At 46.9% G+C, this 14,034-nt stretch overlaps 1 protein-coding gene across 1 annotated transcript; it reads right to left on the bottom strand.

The window, feature by feature from the left end:
- Positions 1–616: 616 nt before the first annotated feature.
- On the bottom strand, positions 617–13,418 carry CD4 (CD4 molecule). The gene is made up of 10 exons (XM_074860859.1): positions 13,126–13,418; positions 6,571–6,702; positions 4,685–4,837; positions 4,456–4,599; positions 3,935–4,210; positions 3,125–3,487; positions 2,774–3,016; positions 2,565–2,683; positions 2,276–2,343; positions 617–1,022 (listed from the first exon to the last, which is right to left on the bottom strand). The coding sequence occupies exons 2-10, from the start codon at positions 6,629–6,631 to the stop codon at positions 1,007–1,009; spliced, it is 1,443 nt and encodes a 480-aa protein (XP_074716960.1). The 5' UTR covers positions 6,632–6,702; positions 13,126–13,418; the 3' UTR covers positions 617–1,006.
- Between the last annotated feature and the right edge of the window lie 616 nt (positions 13,419–14,034).

Raw genomic sequence — 14,034 nt, 5'->3', positions numbered from 1 at the left:
TTTCTTTCAGGACATTCTGGCATCTCTGCAACACACTTTTACTTCCATCCTAAATTTCCTGGGCTTTTCACTCCCTCTTCCCGTCTTCTTGAGCCAACAAGGAGTCATTTTGTTGAGAACCATTTTTGGTGGCTTTTTCAGAAGCATCTGTTCTCTGCACTCTGTGGGCTTGCTCAGTCCAAGGTCAGTTTGTTTCTCCTAGGAAATTACTTTATCACCTCCTTCCCAGACTTACCTTCTAGATCAACATTCACAGCTTCTTCAGGCTCTGATTTCCAGAAGCTATTGGTATCCTGAACTGCCTTCCCGGCAACATTAGTCCTGGATTATCCCACTGCTCGTGATGTTTTCACTGGTGCGTTGGTTTGTTGTGGGAGAGGTGAAGACTACAGGCTGAGGGATAGGTCTGGGGGTGCCACAGGGCTCAGACTGCCTAGGAAAGGCAAACGAGGATGGACAGGTTTCACAGAGAGCCGAGGGCTGGTGCATTATGAAAGGCTCGTGGCAGCCAGGGAGGTGGGAGATAGTGAGAATCAGGATTCCGCATCCTGGCAGGAAAGGGAGAAATGTGAATTTGAACCAGACAAGAGTGCCTCACAAAAAATTTAGTCCAGCTTGCAAAAAAAAACCCAACCCCGAAGTAATTTATTGTAGCTCAGGTGGATAAAAGAAGCACATAAAATTTGTTCCACAAGAAGGTCAAATTAAGTGCATGAGCAAAATACGAGCATACATATATATATATATATATATATATATCTTCTATTCAGTGTCTCTCATTATAGAACTGGGGATCAATCATAACCCTTAGGCGTTCCTAGTCTTGTCCATCGGCTCCTAACCAGACAACATCCCTCCATGGCATTAGACTGGGAGAATGATGAAGGAATAAAGAATTACATCAAAATAGGAGAAAAGGAGATGAATTCACAGAGCACTATGGGCTGGCAGGTGTTTAGGTACAGGCAGAGACTTCTTCAGTCCTTCTGACTCCAGTGCTGCAATACTACTTATTCAGCCGACTGCAAGAGAAAAGTATCATGTGAGTACCAGTACTGTAGAGGTGAAAGGCTTCACTTGGATACCTTGAAGCCAGACAACCCCCCACTTTTTTGCATAGTATAAAGAATGACTGCCTGCCTCTGAGGATGCAAAGGGTTACTTGTGCATCTGCATGGCTGCAGTTTAGGTTTCAGTTACACTGAGCTGATTACTTGGCAAAGAGTTAAAGAACAACTGTATCAGCACTTGTATGGACAGATTTATCTAGTTTTTGCTGTAGCTGTATGGGCTTTGTCTTCTCCTTATGGGGATTATTTTTTAACCTTGATAAAAAGTAGGGGAAAATGAGGTGAATTCTTTGACACGTGTTATACTAACCAACTCTTCACCTCATACACATCCCAGCTATGAAGTAGTATTTGCCAATAAACATTCTCACTGAATTCTCAGTGACAGTGGAAAAAAAATAGGTGAAACTATCACAGTTTGCCACTGTCACCAGTGAAAATTAAGCGGAAGGCCAGTTCTGTACCTAAACATTCATTGAACTTGTCCATTTATACTGTCCTTAGCTCTCCACTTGCAGTGACAGAATAGCCGTCAGTGTTTCTCCACAGCTGCTTCTGATGGCTGATACCATATAAGCTTAAAGACCTGGAACAGAGCAGCTTCTCTGCTGAGAAATCCTTGCTCCTGTGAAAAGGTCCAGGACATGCTGATGTATTTCATATCACCCAAGGCCTTTGGGAGAGGGCACGGTTCACAGTGTTCTGTGGTTTTTTTTCCTTTTCTTTCCTTGCTCTGAGGAGGTTATTGGCAATTTTCACAGACTGCAGTCCAGCACTGTGCTAGCAGAGCTGGAATTATATTATGGACATCCTGGATTTTTAAAATTTGTGTTTCATCCTTGAGCTTGGTTATGCACCTTCCACTTCCACAACCTCAATATCCAGGACCCAGATTCACTGTGGAGTGAATTCTGGAGCACCTGCTTGGGTTTGGCTAACATCTCTCAACATCAAGGTAATTCAAGTGAAACCTCTCTGCCCAAAAGTTTCCCTGCACAGTGCTAACGTGGGTTTGGGGCATAACATGAAATTCATTAAACATAGCTCATAACTCTTAAGCATGATTTAACATGAGTAAGAGTTGAAAATGCTGAAATGCAGCTGTAGTGTAGTACTAAGCAGGCTCAAGCTCCCTGCTCAACCATTCAGATCCCTTGTCTTGAAACCAGTCTTTGTCCATTTTGGATGCCCTCATTGTCACTTACTGTTGACACTGACATGTCTTGTTTTCCAGCAAGTATTGTCTTGCTCGTGCCATCCTTTTTGCCCGTTGCTGCCAGGAGAGAAGAGATAAATAATGATGGATATTTTTATGCTTCAAATGCTTTCCTCTGAAGTGGTAGTAAAGTACTGTCTGACATCTGCAGACTGTCCATCTCTGTTTGCTTTGAGTCTAAGGATTTACCCTTTATTTGTTCTGCCCCGCACTCAGACAGAAAATCAGACTCCTCCTGTGGTTTGGGGAGACTGTTATCTCTTCACTAGGGCACTCACCCTTCTGCGCTGCCAGCTTATACCACTGATGATGCACAGGCATGCAAGGCCAAACACCAATATGCTGCCTCCAACACTTGTTCCAATTACCACATAGCTAAGCCAAACAGGAGCTTCCTCTGTGGAAGGAGAAAAGTATTCAGACATAGAAACAAAGAGAATTTTAAGGCTTTTGGGTGGAGGCAGGGGTGTGATGCTAATTTCCATACCCACGATATAATTAAGGCTGATCTTGCTGTCATTGTCTTCTATGAGGTGACAGCTCCACAGCCCTGCAGTACTGACTTTCACCTCCACCTTTACTTCATGCTGCTTTGACTTTTTGATGTCTATCGGAGTCCCATTCATATGTTTCCAAAGCAAGTGGGCATTGGATGGGAGTGGACTAGAGACCTGGCAGATCAGGGTCATCTCGGCCCCTCTGGAGAGTGGCCCAACAGGGTCAGCTGAGACTGTAAAAGTAAGAAAAGGACACGTGAGTGATAGGGATGGGAAGATGGGTCCACCCATATACTCTTGTGGCTTCCAGATTTCTTCAGCTCCTCATCTCTTTCTCTCACCTTTCATCACCACCAGCTCTATCTTGCTCTGCGTGTGTCTTCCGTTGTATGCCAGCTGGCACTGGTACTGCCCGGAGTGGTTGAAATGGACTTTGGAGAGTTCCACTTGTATGGTACTTTCAGGTTTGCTTTCAGGTATCTCAAACCGAAAGTGGTTGATTTTTTTGGTCTCATGCTGCTCTCCTCGTGCTGTGACGTTGAAATCAAGTAGCTCATGAGCGGTTGCACTTTCCTGTTGTTTCCAATTAATTTGTCCTGTGAAACCTTCTTTCCATTTTATCTGCTGGAAGTTCAGATACCATGACAAGATGACAGTGCTATCAGCAGTTGCATACTTTCTTTCCAAATCTGGATTCTGAAAACCTGAATTCAGAAGAGACAAGAAATACAGAGGCAGGGAAAGACATGGCTACACTTGCCCATGTCCACCCTCGATACAGAGAGATGCATGCTGTGCTCAGTTGAAAGAGAGCTTGGAGAAAAGCCACGAGATACCCCAGGAAGGCTAAACAGTTAGTATCTGAGAATAGGTTAGAGACCCAAAGCTCTCAAGCTCACCAGAGCTGAGAAGAACAGACCCCAAGGAGAGGAGGATCCTCTCCTCACTAAGCCTGGAGAGGAAAATAGTAGCGAGAGTGGAACAGAGCTCAGGCAGCAGAGCAATCCCCAAACTGCAGTGTTGGAAGCCCTGGGAAATCGACCCTGGAGCAGCATTGCTTGGGATGCTGGAAAGTTAAAGCTCAGCTCATGAGCTGGAAGGAGCAGTGGTTCCCAAGCCTGTGTGTGAATCGCAGTTTTGTTGTCGCATACCTAATACCTTCACATCAAAGGAGATGTTCTGGTTAATCAATGGAGAGTCTGAACGGATGTGACACATCCAGGTCCCGCTGTCTGTAGCCTCCAGTTGCTTTAACATCAGTGTGTATTTTTGAGGGGTCTCATTTTGTAAGAGTTTTGGTCTTACCATTTTGTTGTTATTATTAAACAATGTGATGTTGAGATTGGGTAGAGGATGGGTTGAATTTTGCATTAAAGTCAGCTTGGGGACTTCATTTGGCAGGAAGTGCCCGTCTAAAGAGATTGTCACTGTAAAAAGAAAAAGCGCATCCAATAAGTCAACTCCTCTTCCTGCGAGAGAGGGACAAGTGTCACAGCAAAGAGAATACGGAGACTTTGTGCCCTGGAGATGGAGGAGAAATGAACTATGGTAGCCCAGAGCAGAAGAAATGGCAGCTGGGTAAAGAATCCCAGCAGAAATGTCTCTCTGAGCGCTATGGTCCCATCCCGTCCCACCTCACCTTCTCATGGATAAAAGCCCTCTAATCACTCACGTTTAAAGACATGCAGTGAGATACTGACTGTGTGAGAGCCATATTCACAGGTGTAGATGCCAGCATCGGAGAGCCTTAAGTCCAGCACCTTCAGGTGTTTACTTGTGAGGTTGATTTCAGATCGATCAGTCATGGTAGCTTTGCCTTTTGAAAAAATAAGCTTGGTTAGGAGGGGAGAGGTTTCTCAGCCATATACTGGGGAGAAGCGATGATGAATTGCAAGCCTTACCTTTCAAATGGGTATTTGTAAACAACCTTATAACAGCCTTAGAATACTTCCAGGTCACGGCTGTGTTTTGTGGTATGCCTCTGCAGTTCAGGATCACTGCCTGTCCTGCCACCCCAATCTGTAGTTCTTGCTGAGCCATAATGGGGATCAGACCTGAAAGTCAATACCCACCAAAAAAAGGCATACATTCACTTTCTGAAGGATGGCTCAGTGAATGCTTCCCATCCCTCCAGAAAGACACAGATATTTCTCCTCCCTTTCCTAGATACTGGGAAGATTATCCTCTGTTTCTGAATTTTTTCACTCTTTTGTCTCTTCCATCCATCCATCCATCCATCCATCCATCCATCCATCCATCAGTCAAATCAATCAATGAATTCCTTTTCAGGCCCATAGCTTCCCTCCCCTCCACTTTGGGCTCTTTATGTGGCTAATGGCTATTCTGTTTCACATACCTTCAGAAACAGGGAAAATACTAGCGATTGTGGTGGATTCACCATCATTCACAATTTTGAGATGTCAACAGTTTTAGTGAAACAAGCTTCTTCCGCTGGACAAGATTTAGTTGTCCTACTGGTAGCAAAGGCAGGACAGCATATGTCAGCCCTCCTTTACTCTCCAGTCAAGATTCAAGGCAGCACTGGCAAATTTGCTCATCCCTTCCTCCAATTTTTGCATGGAGCAAGACTTGAAAGCCCAGGAACGTGTATAAGATAAAGTAAAAAAGAAAGAAAGAAGTCTGACCTAATGTCAGGTTCCTGTTCTTGGGATGAAGGCTATGTGACAGTAAAAGAAGTAGGATGTATAATGTTGAAGAAACATTAGGAGTCGTTTATTGGAAAAATCACTTCCTTTCCTTCTCTGTAAAGAGGATTTCTGCAGGAGACCATAAAAAGGAGATGGAGTTGCCAGAAGTATGATTGGGAATAAGGGGGTTGTGTCTCTTGCTTCACTGCTTGTAAGCTCTCAGAGCTGCCTAACCTGCAGATCCCCCAGGGGACCCTAGTACTAGAGAGCCACAGAAGTCAAAATAAACAGTTTACATGAGTTTAATGGAGGGTTTTCTACAAGTTACATATACCTCCAAGAGCACAGATAATCTGCAACATTGCCAATACAGATTTTTAATAATCACGCATTGGACCACAGAAAATGATGACTTTGTTTTAAACTGTGAAATTATAAATGTTATTAATAAAAGTTGGTATATTTTGCTTTGCCTTTGGTTCTAGGGTGCATAAAAGATTTCCAGTCTTTCCTCTGCAACCAGAGGAATCAAAGATGAGTATCTGAGAAATGCAGGCTAGGCCTAATCCACTCACCTTCCTTTCTTGGACAATGAGCACTAAAAAGTCCACCAAACCTTATAATATCAGCAGTCAAACTAAGCAAGTTGGTAGCATCACATTTGTAAGGGCAAATCTGTGATGATAAACACACGTTTTTGCCCAGACAGCTGGAGGCAGTGTGGAGGGTGGTGTTTTCCACTCTGTGCTCGGTGTGCACCCCGGCTCTTGCAGGAGCCCCACTCCTGCATCTCTACAGGGCAGCTCCCCAAACCTGGTGATGCTCCAGACACCCTGTTTTTGGCTGGCAAGCTGAGCAGGCAGGCTGGGAACAACCTGAGTCCCAAAGCTTGAGCTGTCCATGCTGCCTCTGAAATAACAGGGCATGAACGTAGGGAGCCTCTCAGCTTCTAGCCCCTCTGTCCTAATCGCCACCACACAGCCCCGCAGACAAGGCTGCCACAGTTTCATGGCTGGAACGAGCCTGCTCTAAACGGTGTGAGGTATGTGATACGGCAAATTGGGAGGAGCCTAAAAACACCCCAAACGTTGTGAGGCTTGTGGAAAGAACTGTGAGGGTTTGCTGAGCCAAGGACTCACCCAGATGCAGAACCAAGAAGATGGCAAGCGTGCTGCTCACCACCCTGCCGCATGACTCCATCGCTGTGGGAGCGTTCCTCCCTGCTGCGGACTTCAGGGCTGGAGATGCTGTCGCTGCCAAGAGATGCTGTCCTGGAAGACCCAAATACTCTGTTAATAATAGTTGATTCTCAGACCTTGGTGGATGGGTCCTATGTTCCCGGTTAGCACCCACCATCCTTCAGTGCAGCGAAGTGGAGACTCATTGGTAAAGTCACCAGAACCCTGTGTTTGAGCAAAGAATCCAGCTGCAGTGTTCCCCCCAGAGACTGGTATTAAACATTTAGTTTTAGTCATCCCTAGGTTTCTGGCATTCATTGGACTGCAGGTGTTTATATTGCCAAGAGTTCTGTGCTTTTTTACTCCTCTGTGATGGGTTATCGTTGCTCTTGCAGTGATTAAAGCTAAACGCATACAGGGCTGCGTTAGCAAGAGCACAGCCAGTAGGCTGAGGGAAGTAATTATTTCCCTCTATTTGGCATGCCTGAGGTCTCATCTAGGATACAGGATCCAGTTTTGGGCCCAAGTACAGGACAGATACCAACAGGACAGAGTCCAGTGGAGGGATACTGGGATGGTGAGGAAGTTGGAGCACATGATGCACAGGGAGAGACAGAAAGCTGGGTTTGGTAGGGAGAAGAGAGCCAAGGTGGCATCTAATTTCAGCCTCCCATTATCTAAAGGATGTTACCTAGAAGGAGTCATATTCTTCTCAGATGTGCACAGGAGAGGAACAGGAGGCAGTAGCCATAGTTTGCAGCAAGGAACTGTTGACTAGGTATAAGGAAAAAATTTCTTCCCACTGAAGGTGATTCAGCATTGGAACAGATGCCAAGAGATGCCAGGCAATCTCCATGCTTGGAGATGTTCAGAAGTTCCCTGGACAAGGCCCTGAGCAATGCATTGCAGTTTTAGAGTCAACCTGGCTGTGAGCAGGAGCTTGGACTGGAGCCCTCCAGAGGTCCCTTGCCATCTAAATACTTCTGTGTGATTTTGTGATTCTATCATTGAGGCCATCTTTAGGCTGCTATTAATATTTTTCTTTAGTTTGTTTTTGGTCTACTTATTTCTTACTGTAAAAATCTCAATAACCACCAAGTCTGATGTTGCTGGAAAGACTCGCTTGAATTCTATTCAGCAAGTCTGGGGAGAAGGGAGGAATGAGGTCTGAAATGAGGAATGAGGTTGCATTGATGGTAACAAAACCTTAAGTGGGAACTGGAAGATAACTATCATGTTAAGGTGAGTTAGCAAATTAGATGAAGTATCTGACCGTAGCAGAGACCAAGTGCTGGTTATCAGCTGCGGCTGGGTAGGCTGACAAGGTGAAGGGGACCATGGCCGGTGTTGTGAGGGGACTACCGAGCTCTCCATCCGTAAATCACAAAAAGGAAGCCAAGCAAGTCAACTGGTCTGGGGAGTGAGCAAAAACAGTGAGGCAACCTCACTTCTCTGAGCCAAGAGCGTGATAGACTGAAGGCTGGAGTCATAATGGGATTGAACTCAAAAGACATGCAAGAATAATTTTATACAATATTCGTATGTATTATGTGCAATATTAAGTATAATATATTCTGTTAGAGGATAATTTAATATTGAAATTAATTTAAATGATCAGAGCACAGGAAGCTACCAAAGAGTGGATGAAAACATCAGCACTACATTTACATGGAGATCAGGTCAGCACGACCGACAGCCTGACAGCTAGACAGATGTACACACACGCACGTATGAAAAATACAGGTGCAAGAACAAGGCAGCGGTCATGTGCACCATCAGAAGAGAAGTGGATGGCAAAGACACAGTCAGAGAAGATTTGTGGCTTGCCTCATGCAAAGCAAAAAACCCATCCCAGCCCCAGGGAATATTTGCATGAGCTGTTTTATGCGAAAATAGTAAAAACAAACGGAGCCAGTGCATATGATTAGAAATCCCTTCTAACAAGATGTAGTAGCAGTGATGAAGCAGTTTGCTGGGCTATGCTGCAGAATAAAGGGGAAACAACAAGGCATCTGTATACATCTCCAAAGAAACATCTATAACCGAGAACTGGTGTAGGGCCCTGAGTAAGATCCATTCCTGAAACGACAGAAGAAACCTCGTCCCCACTGTGAACACTCGTGTCACCTATGCCAGTGGGATTAGAAGGAAAAGTCAGCCCCCATTCTAAAGTGACACCTACAAATTACCAAGGTCAGTGCTGGGTTTCAAATATTTTAAGTCATTAAACTTTACATAAAACCTGAAGGTAATGGAACAAGTAAAAATGAATGAAATTGCTGAATCACACCCCATCATTTTGTTTTGGCTGGGAGTCTCTATTTTCCTGTCGTCTTGTGGCTTCAGTTCGTTCTTCACCTTCTTGCTACCTGGTTATTGAGCAAAACCACACAACCAGAGCACTGTGGCACCAGTGAACTGATGACCTTGCACAGGTTGGTTGTTGCAGATTGATGCATCTTTGTTTTTCTGTTTCTTCTCGTGGTTTCACATGTTCCACATTCCTACTTCAGTCACACTAATCTTTGTATTTCTGTGGCAGATCTCTACAGTATGATATTTGGATTGAGAGCAGCCCTGTGGAGAATGACTTGGGGGTATTATTGGATGGAAAACTATGAGCCAGCAATGTGTGCTCGCAGCCCAGAAAGCCAACCGTGTCCTGGACTGCATCCAGAGAAGTGTGGCCAGCAGGGCAAGGGAGGGGATTCTCCCCCTCTGCTCCGCTCTTGGGAGACCCCCCCTGCAGTGCTGTGTCCAGCTCTGGGGGCACCAACATAAGATGGATATGGACCTGCTTGAGCAGGTCCAGAGGAAGCCATGAAGATGCTCGGAGGGCTGGAGCACCTCCCCTGTGAGGACAGGCTGAGAGAGTTGGGGGTGTTCAGCTGGAGAAGAGAAGGCTCCGGGGAGACCTTAAAGCGGCCTCCCAGTACTTAAAGGGGCTACAGGAAAGGTGAGGAGGGACTCTTGATCGGGTGTGTAGGGATAGGGTGAGGGGTAACAGTTTTAAACTGAAAGAGGGGGGGTTTAGGTTAGATACAAGGAAGAAATTCTTTCCTGTGAGGGTGGTGAGATCCTGGCACAGGTTGCCCAGAGAAGCTGTAGCTGCCCCCTCCCTGGAAGGGTTCAAGGCCAGGTTGGACGGGGCTTTGGGCAACCTGGGCTAGTGGAAGGTGTCCCTGCCCATGGCAGGGGGGTGGGACTAGATGGGCTTTAAGGTCCCTTCCAACCCAAACCATTCTGTGATCCTGTGTTTACCAGCTACATGTTACAAGTCAGTGGGGAAAATGGGTTGCCTTCAGCCAGCATTTCTTTCATACACTTTCTCTCCCTGTTTATCTCTACTTTTCATGCATGCCACTTCCTATTTTTCCTCTGTCTATTTCCTTCAGATCTCAGTGAGCAAGGCTTTGCTATGTTAACTGAGTAAGTTGCTCTCATTAGTGGATGCCTGTAGCAGACCTGCAGCTTCCTTACAGGCACCCCAGCTGTATTTTATGGTGGTACTCATAAATTAAATGGTGTCAGGAAATGTCCCCAGGCACTGGAACACACTCATCAGTCCTGTTAAATTGCTAGAACATTTCCTGACACATTTTTGGCCCAGGACAACTCTCACTCTCCCGAGCAGCTCCTGGGATGCATTTAGGTGTTAGCATGGGCCAGGGACCACTCCCATTAGGTGGCTGGCATGTAGCCAGTTCATTCTGGAGGTTAAGTGAGTTTAATAGCCCAGACCATCTCATGCCAGTTGGCCTCTGTGCCAGAAACAGTCCAGGCATACTTGATTTATTAGCACGTCTAGCGACGGAGGAGCAGGGCTTCCTCCCAAGTGAACATTGATTTCCATTTCATTTTAACTTCCCCCTCTTATTAAACTGGTTTAATTTCCTTCTTGACTTATTTTAATAATCCCTGTGTCTCTGAGGGATAGGAAAAGGAGAGCTGAGGTAGTGAGCAGTCTTGCTGTGGGGAATGATGCCTGCAGGACTGAGTTTGGCCTGGAGAACATCTGCTTGGGAAGAGGGGCTGGCAGCCCCTTGCTCCCTCCAGCACTGAGCCCCAGCGGGCGGTGGCTGCAGAGAGCTCTCCCCCAGGCTGACACTGGCATGACACAGGAGGAAACTGAAATTAAAAAAAACCAACAAAAAACTCAGCAACCGCTCCTGGTACGGAGCAGGCCATCCCCCCCTCTTGATGCGTTCCTGTGCCTCTTTCATGCAGTGTGGTTTTCTTGTTTTCTTCTCTCGCTCTTGCTTGTGGCTGCACTTTTGATCTGGCAGCAGCTCGCTCTGCCGGGGCGGGGGGGGCCCCAGGCACCCATCCGCACAAGGGCTCCACACCTCAGCCCCTGCTGCTGCACTGCATTTCTCCTTGCAGCGGCTGCCAGGCGAGGGCCGAGGGCCGGCAGCTGCCTCTTGTCCCCGCACATCACTTGGGCGTGGCTTTGGGGATCTGGGTTACAGAGGATCGCCTCTCTTTTTCTCATTTTAAACATCTAAAGCAAAGCTGATCTGGCTCTTTTACTGAGTAGCTATTTCTTTGAAATTACTTATTAATGTTAAAGTAAACATACGTGAAGGGTAAGAGGCCAAAGGCAACCAAAATAGCCACCAGAGAGCAAAGAGATGATGGCAGCGAAGGTCATTTCACGGGCCCCACTGTTCCTCCCCAGACTGCCTTGATGTCCCCCGAGCGCCTACGGCTGTTTGTCTGAGAGCGGCTGCTGCCCTTTGGAGCTGCTGCAAGAGGGAGGTGCTGGAGCAGGGCCCGCGGGGCCTGAGAGACCCCAGAGAGAGGTCCTGCTGTCAGGACGAGGCAGGGTGGCGAGGCCACCGTATCGGTGCCAGCTGAGCTCTCTTCAGCCATAAAGTCCCCCTGGCCTAGCCATGTGCCTGGACCCGTTGGAGACCAGGAGAAGCGGCTCCATCTCCACAGCCTGGGCTGCTCCCTTTGACTTCTAACCCCTTCAGCAGCCTAAGGGGAAGCCAAGATCTGCCTTTGCCTCACAGGCACTTGCTTTCTGACCTTTTTTGCCTCCTCCTAGCCCCTCGTCTTTCCTCCTAACCCTTCCCTTTTTGGCTCCACAAACCACCTTCCATCCTGCAGATCACAACTGCAGCCCAGGGGTGACTTTCTAAAGCCACTGGAGGCTGTGACTAGCAAAGGCACTGAGACCCCTCTGAAGACAGGCCCTCCATCGCCTTCCCAAGCCATGTACGTGCTTGGGATGACATTCAGGTGTCATTAATGCAGCTGCCAAAATAGGAGCAACAAGATCTTACCATGCAGTTTACTTGATGTGCAGCCCAGACAGGAAAAGGGTCTAGATACATGTTGATAAGGTCAGCAGAGCAAAATGGCGTATATCTGTCCATTCAGAGAAAAAACGCATCCTTCCTTAATTTTTGCCAGCTGAATACAGGGTCCCAGCTCAAGGCTGCAGCAGATCAGGCAGGCACCATCCCTGGGTGCCTGAGAACCGTGAGCAGGAACAGGACGGATGCTCAATTTAGATGAGACAATCCCTACTGTACTGCAGGCAGCTTTGGCAGCCATGTTTGTGAAACACTGGGGAGGATAAAGGAAAAGTCTGCAAATTGATTTGAGGTTAATGTGCACCAGGGACTTAAGAGGACTGTTCAGTTTATAGTGGAGAACATTAAGTAGTAACCTGAGCTCAACCTTAATGCACCATATAGAGGTGACTGATGAGGATTGCGTAGGGTACACCACTTGAAAGTTGAAAAATTCAACCAGAAATGAAACTCCGATTTTCAACAGTGCAGCAGCTCGTGGAAGAGGAAGGAAAGTCTCTCTTCTGGTGTCCTTTAACTGAAAGGATCCCTCTTTCTCCAAGAAATCCTGCTCGCTCAGCCCTGAGCTAGTGAATCAGGCTGCATTGGCAGCTGTGTCAGGCACTGAGCCAGTCAGCCGGGATTAGCAGAACAGACCCCTCCGGTCTCGGCACATACAGATGTAAGCAGACATCCCTAGTTAGCTAGAAACTGGCATCTTCTTATTTATCAGGCTTTTTTTAGAATAAAGTTCCCCTTTCTGGAGGGCACGTGGAGAAAGTGGTAGCAAGTGGCAGCTGGTAGAGGGCTACTCCACGGTGCATTTCCAGCCCTTGGGGATATACGGTCACCGGTGACGGGCCCTCATATTGGACATTTTTCCCTATATGTTGATTTAAAAAATCTGCGAGATTCCCAGGCTCCGAGGCAGGTTGAGCTTTTCGTAGGTCCCCTTTTTTTGCCCTTTTCAGGGAAAAATCCAGGGAGACAAACACTTCTTAGTTAAAACTAAAAGGCCTCGGAGAATTGCGCAGCCAGAAGTATTATCAAGTCAAAGGTTCAAGATGGTTTTACATCAGACCTTTAAGTGGGGCAAAACCAACCAACCCACGCTGAAACAGCAACTCATGTGGAATAGTAAAGTTCGCAACATTAAAAAAAATGAAAACAGATTGGTCTCTTTTCTCAGAGAAAGAAAGAAAGAAAGTTTCCTTACCTCTTTTCCCTCCTCTCTGCCTCTGTGTTTCTGTCTCCTTGTGTTTGTCACCTGCCGTAACTGATCTCACCCAGCTACAGCTGAAACAAAAGAAGAACTAAGTCAATGTTCAGAAAGCAGCTCAACAGACGTTGGCCTTGATGTCTCCTCCTCTCCAACTGGAACGTCACCAAGGTCTTGCTGTCAGTCCAGATTCTGCTGACATCTGCCAACTTCTCTAGGTAGAGGGTGATTTTCCAAATGCATGTGATTTCAACTCCGGGTGTGATCAGAAATGGAGACCATAACGGAAGGCGACGTATTGCAGCGCCTGGGAAGAATGAGTGTGTAAAACAGAGAGAGCCTATTGGCCATATGGCAGCTGATGGGAGGCCGTGACGGGGCTGAAACTTAAAAGCGAACGGTTGGAAGCGGGTTCTGTTCTACTGACGAAGAAAGCTGGCAAATTAACATGTTAGCTGAGCAGATCCGGACCCAGCCCGTGCCTCTGACACTCCGCAAGAGCAAGCTGACCTCCATTTCCCAGCCTGTCTCCTGCATCACTGCTAAAAGGAGGCACCTCTGAGGAGTGGGCCATGGACCTGACCCTGGGAGTTGCACAGGTATAACCTGACAAAGTGTTAGGGGCACCTGTCTGTGGAGTGTGCCTGAGGGCTGAGATGAGAGAATATTTTGGGCTGCGATGAGAGAATATTTTCTTTATAGCAGTGGTGGGTTGACCTTGGCTGGCCACCAGCTGCCCACCTAGCTGCTCTCTCGCTCCCTCTCCTCAGCAAGGCAGGGGGAGAAGATAAGTTGAAAAAAACTTAATGGGTCAAGATAAGGACAGGGAGATTGCTCACCAGTTACCATCACGGGCAAACCAGACTTGACTGGGGGAAAGATTAATTTAACTTATGGCTGATTAAA

The sequence above is a fragment of the Strix uralensis genome, chromosome 2 (assembly GCF_047716275.1).
Source record: "Strix uralensis isolate ZFMK-TIS-50842 chromosome 2, bStrUra1, whole genome shotgun sequence".
Lineage (NCBI taxonomy): Eukaryota > Metazoa > Chordata > Aves > Strigiformes > Strigidae > Strix > Strix uralensis.
The sequence above is the reverse complement of the archived record's forward strand: the minus strand, read 5'-3'. Positions and strand labels throughout refer to the sequence as shown.